The 14,981-nt window shown below is 38.8% G+C and overlaps 1 protein-coding gene across 4 annotated transcripts in view; it reads left to right on the plus strand.

Annotated features, from left to right (window-relative positions):
* The window catches only part of DYM (dymeclin), a 349,716-nt gene that overhangs the window by 149,967 nt on the left and 184,768 nt on the right, over positions 1-14,981 (plus strand). For all 4 annotated transcript variants that reach the window (XM_030565834.1, XM_030565831.1, XM_030565830.1 and 1 more), the window contains 3 exons: positions 909-1,091; positions 4,937-5,115; positions 13,748-13,873. In XM_030565834.1, coding sequence (XP_030421694.1) covers positions 909-1,091; positions 4,937-5,115; positions 13,748-13,873 — 488 coding nt within the window. The remainder of the gene's footprint in view (positions 1-908; positions 1,092-4,936; positions 5,116-13,747; positions 13,874-14,981) is intronic.

The raw sequence follows: 14,981 nt of genomic DNA on the forward strand, positions 1-14,981 counted from the left end.
CGTGGCTCGCCAGGGTAAGCCCCCTGGCGAACCGGGCCGGTTTGTTTACCTGCCACGTCCGCAGGTTTGGCCAATCGCGGCTACCTCTGGCCACGATTCTCCGCTCCAGGCCAATGGGGGCTGCGGGAAGCGGCGCGGGCCAAGGGATGTGCTGGCTGCCACTTCCTGCAGCCCTCATTGGCCTGGAGTGGCGAATCGCAGCCCGTGGGAGCTGCGATTGGCTGACCCTGCAGATGCAGCAGGTAAACAAACCGGCCCGGCCCACCAAGGGGCTTACCCTGGTGGGCCATGTGCCAAAGGTTGCCGATCCTGGATTAGATGATCACAGTGATCCTTCTGGCCTTGGAATCTATTATAATATTCTGGGTTTAATAAAACACATTAAGAAATGCAGCATGTTGGAATCAATTTGCATTTTTAAAGGCGATTATCTCATTACAAAAATATTATACACATTTGTCTTCCTCTCCCTGTGCACCATGTCAGCGTCCCCTTCTTGAATCCCCTCACAGGCTTTGTGTCTTTTATCACATCAGGTTTAATCTCTTTACCTTCAGAGCCTTGCACCATTATGGCTCTGCCTCTTTCTCCTGATTGCACTTTCATCTCCTCCTGCACTATTGCCTCTTACACTTCCAGCAGCCTCCCTGTTCTCATCTGCTAAATGCTCTCCCCGCTACTCCTTTGAAATGTGCTTTCATGAATTCTTCCACCATCAAATTCATGATCAGTGTTGTCACTTTGTCTCTCTCAGGATGAACTGTTCTTCTCTGTATTGTAGATGTACTTTGGGGTAGACCAAAAGAAACATCTTACTCATTTGTAAAGATGGGTATGCCCTGAAAGCACGCCATAAATATTTAATAACATTTGCTAAGAGGAGTCTCTTCTTCAATTCTTCCCTTTAGCTGGCCTGTGGACAGTATTCACATTGGGTGGAGTAGGAAGTAAACCAGCACCACAGCAGGAACAGTCATCACCATTAGCTAATCAGAGCCTTCTGCTTCTGCTTGTGCTAGCTAATTTGACTGATGCTCCAGATACACCGAACCCATACAGACAAGCTATTATGTCCTTCAAGAACACACAAGGTTTGTACCTTTTCTTAATCTTCTAGTGTGAATTGAAGCAACTGAGGCATTGTGTTATCCTGGTTTCTTAACCATTGCTCTTACCAAGGTGTGCTAGAATAATCCTGTAAACCTAGGAAATGTACAGAAAGAGAGTTCCTCTTCCACAGATCCTGTGAACTTCCTGACCTGGCATGTCTCAGCCCATGAAACTTAAGACACTGTGGCGGGGGGAGGGGTGGTTTAAACACTGAAAGGTACTGTGCAATTCAGTTTTGGAAAATGGAGTTTCTATAGCTTGCTTTCTTGCAAAGTTTTAAAGACCTTTTCTCTTCTGCATAGCTCTGGAACTTCATAAGATAGAAATAGCAATAGGAAGGTGAGGGGGTGGGAACCAGGGGGCAAGTCAGGTAGCCAGAAGGATCCTGTTGGCTTTAGGAATGCTATAGGGCATTGGGGGATCAGGGCAGCCTGAACCATACTTAATTGTTTAGTTTTATATGTGTAGATGTGAACTTGTTTGTAGCTGAGCTGGTTTGACAGTTAAAGTTTTATACTCCTGAAACTTGAAGCATTGAAGGGATGAGCTTGAAACTAGTTTGCTCATTTAAGCAGGAAACTTTAATCAGCTCAGCTGGACCCAGAGCTGCTTTCATTCTCCAGAAAAGCTCTTAGTCCTGAGAGAGTCCTTGGGCTTCCGCTGCCCTCATTTCATAATGGTGGTGGTAGTGGCTAGTTGTAGTGTATGTGTAATTTATTTAGACTAATTTTTAAGTGTTGAGAAACAATGTATCTGCATTGAACAATTAGAACAGATGAATTCTGCTCTTCCCAATGTTAACCATACAATTCTTCAGATTAAATTTATTCCTGTGGAAAAACTGGGAGGCAGGGAAAACAAAAGGGAATGACAACACTGTTTACCCCTTTTTCCAGATCACCTATTCAACATATTCATAAATGATCTGGAAAAAGGGTAAACAGTGAGGTGGCAACATTTGAAGATGATACAAAACTACTCAAAATAGTTAAGTCCCAAGCAGACTGTGAAGAGCTGCAAAAGGATCGCACAAAACTGGGTAATTGGGCAACAAAATTGCAGATGAAATTCAATGTTGATAAATGCAAAATAATGTACATTGGAAAACATAATCCCAACTATACATATAAAATATAAATTAGCTGTTACCACTCAAGAAAGAGATTTTGGAGTCCATTGTGAATAGTTCTGTTCATTCGCTCTGGGGCACCTGGTTTTGGCCGGAAGACAGGATACTGAGCTATATGGACCTTTGGTCTGTTCCAATACGGCTGTTCTATGTTCTTAACAAGAATTATAATGGAAGCCTTGTTGCGACTTTAACTATATATAGGCTCTGAATATAATATGAGAATTAACTTAAAATATCTTATCTAATTTCTTGGGGATGAAACCAATAGTGTTCTAGAGAAATTACTCTGAAACCTGTAGAATTTAATAAAAAGTAACTACATCTTTTCTACAGAATTTTTAAAACCATTCTGTGGAATATAATACAGATGATATCCCTGCTATTGAAGTCCATAAATAGGTTTTGAAAGATTATCTGTCTTTATTAAATTCTTTAGGGCTCTTCTTCCATAATGTTTTTAAAAGATTTTTTTGCTAGTTTTTGTCAATTTTTAAAAAGGTTTGTAAGTCTCTCTCCAGCAAAACAGGTAAAAAAATGTTGCAACTCTTAGTGGGTTTGTTTAGTAATTCACACAGCTCGAGCCTTGAGACATGTAGAATTCTCAGCTGACTATAGCATCTAAGTGCTCCTTTAGTAGAGTATGTTGAATTAATCTACTTCACCATCTCTAGCTGCACATACATTTTAAAATTAAATCTAGCAGTTGTTTTGGATTAATGGAATGCACACTGACAATGGTTTAGAAGCTTTTCTGGGAATATGGAAGGAAAAGGAAGAGAAGAGTAGTGGCTTTTTTTAAAATAGGGGAGTGTTTTTGATGCATAGGAGTTTTTGCTGCAGACGCTGCACAGATATAAAGGTTGATTAAGAAAAGTTGAAAAGCATAGTAGAGAAGGGCAAGACTGCTCATTTAAAGGTTAAATTTGTATTGGCTTGCAATTCTTTTCCACAGGAGCACAGCTGGTGAGAATGTTAGTCGCCACTGTTCTTTATGGTGATATAATATGTATTATTTGATCATTATCTTGCTTTTATGCAAAATAGAGCATTCACATGCAAAGTATTAGCTGTTCTCCAGCACCGCTAATATGCTAACTCATGTCCTGGGGAGATTAAAAGTAGATTTTGAAGTTTTGAACACTTTGGAAACTCTATAGCTGATACGGTTACATTAACAAAGTTAAAACTGCTCAGTCCAGTTTTCAGCTTTTGAAAACTTATGGAAAGTAATCAACAAACCTGCCCAGACTCACACAATGTGCTTGCTTCCTACACTCACCATGGTGATCACAATTAAAAAAAAAAAAAGACAACAAAATAAACACCCCCTCCTCCATAGGTTTTCCATTCTGTCTTAAAAATTACTCTGTGCAGAAGAGCAAGTGTTATCTTGAAAGGCTGCTTTAATTTTTCCTGGTGCTCCGGACAGCTTACCTTCTCTGAAAATAAAGCTATGTCCAATTGACTTATTGCAGCATTCTGGAAGCTCATAAAGCAAGAAATATCTTTCTCTACTTACATGTTTTTTTATTTCAAAGGGACATTTTTGAGCTGCTTATGTCTCAAATACACTTGAAAAGTCACATAATTAGTTCCACAAACATCATAGAAACAAATAGAAACCAGTTTTCAACCAGTTTTACTGTTACTTTCATAATATTCTGTTCTGGTTCCATTTCTACCTTCATCCTAAGTTATGCCATACAGACCACAGCCACCTGACACGATTTTCAAGGAGTTAAACTGTGCTTAGCTAATGTGATTTGAAACATCACTTAGCTAATTTAAAACAACACACACCTTTCTTTCTAGTCTAACCAAGGCCTATATTATGGCCATTGAACATAGGTTACTTAGGATATGTCTACACTTAAAATGCTACAGCTTCAATACTGTAATTCTTGAGTGTAGACACTCACCACAGCAATGGAAGGGGTTCTCCCATTGCTGTAGTTACTCCACTTTCCTAAGAGGCAGCAGCTAAACTGAGAGAATTCTTCCGTTGACCTAGCACTGTCTGCACAGAGGGTTAGGTCGGCATAGCTAAGTCTCTTAGGGGTATGGATTTTTCACAACTCTCAGAGACGTAGCTAAGCCAATGTAAGTTTTCAATGTAGACTAGCCCTTTGAAGGACTAAAACTAACTAGCAAATACAGATCTGATACTCCTAGAGCACTGTAAACTAAACCCTGAAGTTGGGTCATTTTGGGACTGGAAACAAATGTAGTCCTTCATGTTCCCTTGGAATTCTAGCTGTCAAGGAAAGCCCTGTAGCTGCACCGTTACCCAGCATTTCCTGAGATGCCTTCTTTTCTTACCTTAAGAGTCATGGAGGGGAAGAAAGGGTGACAAGGCAGCTTTGTTACAGGCATGACTGACTGTGAGTTGGAGGGAGGAGCGAGAAAGATTAATATGGGTATAAGGAAGGGTCACCAGTTCTCATGTGGGAGAACAATTGTAACTTTTATGTAACAACTGACATTTTATGAGACTTGATTAAGGTTTATTGGCACCAGTAAAAGTTGAACCAAGACTGACTAAAGATTATTTCTGCAGGTATTTAGCTCCAGTTCTTTCTGTGGTGCTTGTGTCAGACATGAAAGTGTCTGTAAAACAAACAGAAACCTAGGCGGTAAATGGTTTTTTTTTTTCTTTTTTTTAAAACAAATATGTTTTTGGTTTCTTTATTCCAGATAGCACTGCTTTTCCTTCACCAAGTCCACATGCTTTCCAGATTAATTTTAACAGTTTGTACACAGCTTTGTGTGAACAGCAGAAATCTGATCAAGCAACTCTCCTTTTATACATATTACTGCATCAGAACAGCAATGTTCGGACATATATGTTGGCTCGCACTGATATGGAAAATCTTGTAAGTATCGTACTGCATATTTAATACTTAATATTTGGCAATTGGTGTTGATTTGTGGAGGTTTGTGTATGGTTGTGTAATGTTATTCAATACTTGTTCATATTATTATGCTCAGCATGTGACTGGATTAAGAGATAGCACTGATAAGAGTATAAATCTCTGGAATGTTGGCAAAATTTATAGGGAAACATAATATATTTAAAATGGGGGGTGGGAGGGAGAGGAGATTGGATAGAATAAGAGTAGCATGGGTGGGCCAAGATGGGAGGAGAGTTAGGACCGTAGGTGTTTAGTGGCCTGTGATATACAGGAGGTGTGGCTACATGATCTGGTGGTCCCTTTGCAACTTAAGCTCTATGACTCTGATATTTTTAACAGGGTTCCAAAAATGCATTTGCAAACTTGCATGTGCAAAACCCTGCATTTGCACAGACAGATTCAGTGTCAACATGCAGCTCAGCATGTGCTCGTATAATCAGACGTTGTTATAGGCCTATATAAATTTGGCCCTTAGTGACATGATGGTCTTCCATTCTTTTTTTATATATAAATATCATTAGTTGGTATTTTTTAATGAATAATGTGAAGAGAAATCAAAAGGAAAACTTTGAATTCTTATGAATTAAACTGTGTTCCAAGCTTTCATTAGCCAGGAAACTATTAGTCATTATATATCTAAATGTGTTACAGTGTCAACAGGTAAAAAATTGTGACTATTAGTTAAAAGTGTGATGAATTGTCCACTCTTCTTATGGTATTTCATAGAATAAGGAGCATAGCTTTGACAGTGGCCTCCAAACTGTTGGTGAGTTGTTATTTAACTGGGATAGCCTTTCCTCTCAGTCTTCATCTGACCATGGTAAAGCCACTTCTGCTTAAATTGCATCTTCTGAAGCCACTTACTAGCTTTATCCCTCTCCTGTTTCAGGTGTCCTAACTACGGGAGCATGAGAAGGTGGTGTCCACCCAGAACAGCTATTCTAAGATCACCATCTTTTCTCTTCTGCTCTTCCCTCCCCTGCCCTGTTTGTGTATGCACACAACCCATATTAAAATTGAGGAACAGACCTCTTTTGCTCTTTCCCCCCCTCTTTGTTAAGGATCAGTAGTGAGCAAAATGCTGTGATCTTCACTCCAGGATCTTAAACTATTCCTGCCTAATGATCCTTATTGGACAATTTCTCCTCATCCCGTCACACACCACAGTTGGTTTGATATAGCCCAAATCTGTTGACCTTCAGAGTATGCTCAAGAAACTTGATCAGTTTTATTATTTCCAGTTAATTATACTCAGACTGCAGAGCTAAGTAAGTTTTAAACAGCAAAGTGTAACTACTTTGCGTATTAATGTGATGAAAGTTGACCTGCTCTGGAGTACAGAAATAAAACAGGCAATTCTAAAGGTTCTGGGAGGGAGGCTAACAAAGTTTAGTTAGAAATGTTATGGCAGCAAAAACTTTCTTACTGCTTTGAATTGAGGTCATGACTTGGACTGATCTGGAACTTTTTTCAACAAAACATTTTTTAGTCAGGAAAATGCTGTGTCAAAATGGAAATATTTTGTGGAAACATTTTGTTGAGGAGGTTTCTTGGATCTAGGATTGGAGTGAGGATTAAAAGAGAGACCTTCCCCAGAATACCGAATAGCCAGGTGATTAGGACACTAACCTGAGATGTTGGAGAGACCTAGATTCAAGTCCCTGCTCTGCGCGATTCGGCTATTGGCTATTCTGGGGTTGAAGAAGTGTATCGCGCTCTCTTGTTTTTTCATGAAAAATTTCAAAAGGTCTGTCTCATTCCAATGCAAAGCTGAAACAAACGCCCAAACCTTGAGTTTTTTTATGAAATTAAATTTTTGTTTTCCAGCAGCCAGTTGTGGCTAATGGCCAGTGTGATCCTACCTGATCTGTGGTTCTGTAATATGACAGTTTACAGAACATCACTTTTTTAATATAATGCGGACATGCTGGCAATCTTTTATGCAAATCTTATTTTATAAAAATTCTTGTAAAGATGGAATTGGATGTCTCAGGGATTGGTAAAAGAAAAGAGAGCCTTTCATAGTTAGATAACCTAACAACCTAGGCTGGATTTTAGCTAGCATCTGAAGGCTGTTTGGGGACCTGTATGAAATGTGTTTGGTCTCAGTCTGATTCCTAGTGGACAGATAAGGACAGGATGAAAATTAACACTCATAGGCACACTTGTTGGCAAATTCAGGAAGGAGGCCAGCTACTGAACTGCCAGTGAAGACTGAACTCCTCTCTATCCCCCCATAGATGAACAGTGTAGGTCAGGGCTGAGACACTCTGGTGGATGAGTTCTGTGGATCTATAGCAGCATTAAGTTTCCAGGCTGTCAATATGACAGTAAGGCACTAAGTGTACTAGTTTTCTGTCTCTGGAGGGAAATATTCATAAGTTTGGGGGGTTTTGCTACTTTTTGCTGGGTTTTTTTAGTTATTGTATTTGGTATATTGTGAACTTCAGACCTTTCCTTAGGGATTATGAGAGTCAACAGTGCAGCACTGTTGCAAAAAAAGCAAAGATCTTTCTGGGATGTATTAGCAGGAGTGTTATAAGCAAGACACAAGAAATAATTCTTCCATTCTACTTTGCATTGATAAGGCCTCAAACTGGAGCATTGTATCCAGTTCTAGGTGCCACGTTTCAGGAAAGATGTGGACAAATTGGAGAAAGTCCAGAGGAGAGCAACAAAGGTGATTAAAGGTCTAGAAGACAAGACCTGTGAGGGAAGATTGAAAAAAGTGGGGTTGTTTTGTCTGGAGAAGAGAAGACGGGCGGGGGTGGGGAGAGGAGGCAGGGGGTAATATGACAGCATAGAAGGTTTTTACAAGGAGGAGGATGAAAAATTGTTCTTGTTAACCTCTTTGGTTAGGACAAGAAGCAATGGGCTTAAATTGCTGTAAGGGAGGTTTAGGAAAAACTTCCTTACTGTGAGGGTAGTAAAGCACTGGAATAAATTGCCCGGGGAGGCTATGAAATTCTATCCCCATCATTGGAGGTTTTTAAGAGCAGGTTAGACAAACACCTGTGAGGGATGCTCTAGTTATTACTGTAGTTCTGCCTTGAGTGCAGAGGTCTGGACTAGATGACTTATTGACGTCCCTTTCAATCCTACACTTTTATGATTGTATGATATTATTACTCCTTATTTAATATTACTTTGGGTCCATCTTTGGGTCCAGTGATCACAACAACAAAAGAAAAATTACACTTTATTTGCCACATCAAAACATCTGGTAATTCCCACCCCTCGTCTTCTTTTTAATACCCTTTCTTTGCCCAGGAAACATCACTGGCAGACTTACCAGTGTGATTTCCTTATTTTTGAGATTGATTTTTTGGACATCTGTCTCTGCTCTCTCATAACTTTTTAGTTACATTTTTTAATTAGTCCTGTATGTGTTAAACTATTTTAGATGAACTCATTTCCTAATTTAATTGTGTGTGAGCCTGCTTTTATCTATTAAGGGCTCTTTTTTTTTTTTCTAATCCCAAGTCATGATCATTCAGCTACAAGGTGGTGAATTGTGCTTACCTTGTATTAAAACACACTATGGTAATGCTAGCTTTACTTATATAAAAAACTTTATTTGTAAGAATATGACTCTCTTCTTTCTATAACAACAATCTGCTCACAAGAATAGTTCACTCATTTAATTATAACAATTTCTAGATCATCTCAGTGCATCAATGAGGGATTAGAAGTAATTTTTTAATGGTGAATTCTTTTTGTAAAAATGTCAGCTGGTTGAAGACTGCTCAGCGACAAGAAATGTAAGAAGTAGGCCCAGTAGAGATGATTTAGAGGGCAAAATGTGTGCAAGATGGGCCCATGGTGCAAAATAAATGGTTTATTACGTTTTCGCAGTTTATTTCATGTTTTGTAGAAGTAAAGGAGTTTATTCAATGAATATCAGTACCACATATACAGTAGAGTAGTATAAGACAAGATCTTTGAATGAAAGGAGCATGTTAATATCTTATTTTTAAATAATGGATTTATAAGCATAAATATATTTCATATAGAACATTTTTAATTAACTAGTATGTGAAAATGCATTTATTGAGAAATCTGGAAGTAGAATTTTGGTTATGCTTAAATGCAAGAGATCTCAACTGCACTTAAAATATTTTGTCAGTGTTTTGTGGAAACATCTTGGGTTCATGACCTTTCATCTAATCACATGCAGGTTTTTGTCAGAACCATGCCTGTTTCCTGGTAGGCTGCTGGGGACACCGGGCTTCCAGGTTCTGTGGCTCCAGGGCAGCTGTGCCATGTGGACTGCCTCGTGCATATAGTGATTTAGCAATTATTATTATTTTTATTATTAATGATGATAATAATATTTCGGTACGACCCACTGTGTGCCCGGTTCTGTCCACACACACAGATGCACACGTATAAAGATGGTCATTTCCCTGAAGTGCTTACAAACTAAAACATGATGTAGTATGTGAAGGGGAAAAGAGAGAGAGACAAAAATATTTATTTTAATTACCACATTAATCCCCATTTAATACCTGCAACCTAGCCAAAATTAGTTGGCTAATTTCTTATAAAAAATTATAGAACTGGCCCTTGAAGAGAGTTTGGAGAGGGAAATGGTATGAGTACAGCTGATGGAGAATTTTCCGACAAAATAAAGCTTCATCAGAAGATACTGATTCATCAAACCCAAAATGTTTTGTGGAAACATCTGGGTTCATGACCTTTCATCTAATCACATGCAGGTTTTTGTCAGAAACCTGCCTGTTTCCTGGTAGGCTGCTGGGGACACCAGGCTTCCAGGTTCTGTGGCTCCAGGGCAGCCGTGCCATGTGGACTGCGTCAGGATGGGGACTGTGGAATCCTGCACCCTACCCCCAGGTTGGACTGCATGGTTGGACTGCCCCAGAACTGTAAACCCTGGGAGCCCTAGAAGCTACTGACTGAAACTGATATGATTCTTGTCAATTTCACAACTGCAGCAGTAATACTGATCAGATACATGTTAATTTCAGTAGCAACTGGCAGGGTCCTGGGGGCTATATTTAGTTTTGCAAAGGCCATGTGTCAGTGTTTCAGAACAAAAATGTTTCAGAATTTCTGGTTCACAGGAAATTTCAAAATATCAAGTTTTGCAGTGAACCAGAAATCTCAAGGTTCAGATGATTCCACTTATGAATCATTTCAGGTTCAATATGCAAAGGGCAGCATGGAAGAGGGCACAACAGCAGTTGTTCGGGAAGCAAATGGGTGTTAAGTCTGACCTAATTCCCAGAGCAGAGGAGGCTTGGGCAAAATGCTGAGAGATAAGGGTATATACGTAAGGAAGGGCACAGATATGAAAAGCCTTGAAGGTGAGGACAAGCAAGTTAAGTTTGCAGTGAATTGGGGAACCTGTGAAGGGCTTCAAAGAGAAGGTGACATGAGTTGAATGATGATAAAGAAATCTGATTGTAGAAGCTGTGTTATAAATGGAGTGTGGGGTGGAAACAGGGGCATCTGGTTTATTTCCAAATTACTGCAGATTGAGCTGATATACAATATTTCACTCAGTGTCAGTAAGGGTGCTTTTAGTTCAGTTATCCCTGCACCTTTAGTGCCTTGGGTGCTTCTTGAACATTGAATACACTTCTCCAGCTACGGTTTATGAACTAACATCCTTTCAAATAGAGATAATACATATCTTGAGCAGCTCTGAAGCAACATGTGTCCCAGATGTGCTTGGTACGGTGTTATTCAGCACTAACAAGATTGCTTGACAAGTATTATAAGGCCCTATAACTTGCATGGCAATGTATTAAATTTTGATTAGTAATAAATATTAGTATTTTACTGTAATAAATCCTACAAGACTAAAAAGCTGATGTTCCCCCTTTTCTCCACTCAGCAGCCATCCAAGAAACTAAGTATATACCCACAGGGTAGACTTCAAAAAGCTTTTTGTTGTTTTCACTGCAAAGCAAAATTGTAAAAGAACCTCTGCAGTAGTTTTATATTGCTTTATGCTGTGCAAAGAGAATTATCATCTATTGGAGTTTATAACAGTCCTAGCACTAGGAAAGGATTTGGATTTGAACGTATGCAATGCAAAGCCATGTGCAATATACATACAGTAGAACCTCAGAGTTGTGAACACCAGAGTTATGAACTGACCTGTCAGCCACATGCCTCATTTGGAACCAGAAGTACACAATCAGGCCGCAGAGACCAAACACCCACCCCCACCCTCACACACAACTACTGTACAGCACAGTACTGTGTTAAATGTAAACTACTACAAGAATAAAGGAAAGTTTAAACAAAAATGTTTGACAAGGTAAAAAAACTGTTTCAGTGCTTGTTTCGTTTAAATTAAGATGGTTAACATCAGCATTTTTCTTCTGCATTGTAAAGCTTTAAAGCTGTATGAAGTCAATGTTCTGTTGTAAACTTCATCATAATCTTTTGTTCAGAGTACCGAACGTTTCAAAGTTACGAACAGCCTCCATTCCAACCTGTTTGTAACTCTGAGTTTCTACTGTATTTTAGTTGGAAGCAATTGGAGCTATGGGCTCAGGCAGTAAGCCTTGTGTGAGGTAGTTTTGAATTTTTTTTTCTTTTTCAGTTGAAAAACTTGTGAAAGACAGAACAAGCCAGTACAAAATAATAATACTGTAGAGTTGTAGGCTTCAAGTCAGAAAAACCAGTCTCTTTAGTCATTATCTGCTTTTCTTATGCTTAAAAATATCAAAGTAGGGATGATCTAGATGGCAGTGTTCTGCGCTACCATCCAGGAGAACTGGGTCCTCTAACCTTGTTCTCCTGGCTTCAAGGCAGGAGTTCCTGGGAATGCAACAGAGAGCGAGTGAGCACACATTGATTCTGATTGGAGCTGGGAGATGAGTATCTCTCATTCCTTAACAGAAATGCTGACTTTCTAATGAAGGAATTGTAGTGATGTCTAATGCTGATGAGAGTTGTGTCCATTTCAGCCATAACAATGGTGCTTATTGTATATAGGGATAGATGGAAATGAAGAGCTCAAGGATATGAGGAAAACCGCTTCCCACCGAGGGATGGGCGAAATAAATATCTTTTATTTTTAGCACAGATATTGTGCTATCTGTAATTCAAATGTTATTAAAAAAGTGGTCTTTGTCTTAGTGATCGTGTAGTTTAGAGAAAAAATCTCAATCCCTACAATTGCAGAATGTAGAAAAATTTATTCTTCTTAACAGCAAAGAAGTGGCTGTCTGAAATCCCTAACTTCTGAATTTGTAGAGAGAGATTTTTGGTTCTAATGATGGAAAAAAGTGTTTTTAAAAAATCTCATTCTTTCCTGTGGTGTTATCTTGATCCTGGTTAACGTGCCCCAGAAAAGGTATGTGCCAGAAGCACATAAAGACAAACCCACTGGTTTTATAAGAAACTGTAAAAATGTCTTTAATGTATCTAGCCAAAACAAACTGTTTTGGAACTTGGTGATTATAACAGAACATTTCTGGTAATTTTAGAGGCATATGATGCATTCAGAGTACTGGCTGGTCACCAGAAAAGGTCTCACATGATTCATTCTGCTATGTTCGGTTTGTTTTTTAAAACGTCAAGCTAAGTCTTTAAGCATCTATAATCTCTTGGGAAGAGTTTTCTGTGCCTCATTCAGTCTTGGAAATAAGAATTTTCTGAAGTCCTTTTACTATATTATTTTGTGATTTTAGAAATCATGGGAAGGGGAAATTTTACTGAGCCAGTGTAAAGCTAATATTCAAAGAGATGGTGAAGAGACAGTGTTTACGTCTGGATTAAGTTTAGGCTGGAGTTTGGGGACAAATCAAGACTAGAGTTCAGGTACTAATTCTGTGGCAATGAAATCTTGTCAGCTCGTCTTTCAGGGCTTTGGCTCAAGCTGGCCATCTTGGTGGAAATGTTGCAAGATCTTGGGCTGAACTCTCATAGGAGTGGGAACACTGAAATGCAGGCATTATATGAATTAAAATAGGAAAAAACAGGTTTTTACTGGTTTTGGATCCAACCCAGATTGGTTTTCAGATCTGGGGATTCTAATTTGATCACCTCCAGCCCTTGAAATTCAAAGAGGTTTGGATTCAAGTGTCAGTTTTGGCCCTCCTCTGATTTTTACAATGATTCTGAATAGTGCAGTACAAACACTGTCTAGCTATGATGGATGGAACATAACCATTTCAAACCTTTGTAAAACGTTGTGAGGAAGATGATTGAGCCCCATGTATTATAGCCAGGCAAACTGTGTTTCAACTGAGTTAGCTGTGAACTGGTATAAATTTGGTTCAGCAAACAGTTTTTCTGTCCGATGGGAGATGGAATTTTCAGAACCTTATAGTAACTGGTGTGGCTAGGAATTCCATTTATTAGGAATTAAAATTCAGTGTCTCACTACAAGAAAGAATATGTTTAGACTATTAATGACTCTCACAGAGACATAAAAAGCAGATGGAAGGTGTTTGAGCATTTTACATCAGTAGTTAGGGGTGGCTGTTTCAGGAGGGGAAGGAAGCTGTGATATTATGAAAGGACAGGGTGACACAAGTAGGGTTTAAAACCTGTTGTGTTGTTTGTGATATTTGAAAGGCTAAACTAATGTATTCATATTTTTCCCCTCAAGGTTTTGCCAATTCTTGAGATTCTCTATCATGTTGAAGAAAGGAATTCACACCATGTTTACATGGCTCTTATAATTTTGTTGATCCTTACAGAGGATGATGGCTTCAATCGATCCATTCATGAAGTGGTGAGTTACTGTTATGGTAAATAACTCTTAGAAAATAAAAATCATTTAGATGTTTATCTGAATAGAAATAAGCTTGCATGTTTTACTGCCTACTCCACTAGGACAATAATTGTCTCTTCAGCAGAACTGGTTTACAGATTAAATTTGCTCTTCAAGATTTGAGGATATATACTCATTTCCTACAGAACTAATTAAAACAGGGTTACAAGCTTCCTTTCAAGAATCTTTGTTTAGTGATGTGTACAAATGATTTTCCTGCCAGTAGGATAACTTTGTTCTTCTCTGTTGTTTCCTCTTTCCAACTAAGCATGGAAGTAGGCAGGCAGGTTACCTCAAGGATGCTGTTTGCCAAGGGAGAAAAAGAAATAGAATGATAGGTAAACAGTCTTATGCTTTCACAGCAACCTTACTTAAGCAGCATTTATTCCAACTGAAGGGACTTTATTGGGAGTTTTTATTTCTCAAACTGACTGTAACTTCCTTACTTGGCATCTCCAGTCTGTTTTTCGGCCAGATTAATATCTATTTTATATTAGCCGTATAACATGGTCCAAATTCTGATTAGATTTCATTTGGCCTTGACCAACCGTGCTGGAGCTTGTAAAACTATCATAAAGTAGAAGAAGTTTATACTAATTTTATCTGATTTTTGGCTCAGACATGCAAAGTATCTCTTGGGATTATGTGATGCATTGGTTCATACAGGAGATGTGAAAAGCTGAAAGCAAGTGTTCAGGTAGTTAAACAGAATCTTTCTCGCAGGTAAGTTTGTCCTGTCTTAGCAGGAATGTGACTTTTTCTCCAGGGTATCAAAGTGATAGAGGCTTGTAAAAACCCAAGAGAGAGAATTTTGGTCACAAATTTCTGTAGTTTCATAGGAGATTATGTAGGTCTATATGTAGAAAACAGGAGGACTTTGTGTGTATGTGAAGTTTCTTGAGACTAATAAGCAACTTTTGGGATGAAAATCGATGGCAAATATGCAAACTGCTGAAGCCAACATTTCTCTGGAGACTTTTCCTTCCGCCCCACACACCATGGGTGTATATATTTGGATGCAGTGTCTGTAGATTTAGTATCTCCTTAACGTTCAAGTTTTTTGCTCATG

Source organism: Gopherus evgoodei, chromosome 6, assembly GCF_007399415.2.
Source record: "Gopherus evgoodei ecotype Sinaloan lineage chromosome 6, rGopEvg1_v1.p, whole genome shotgun sequence".
NCBI lineage: Eukaryota > Metazoa > Chordata > Testudines > Testudinidae > Gopherus > Gopherus evgoodei.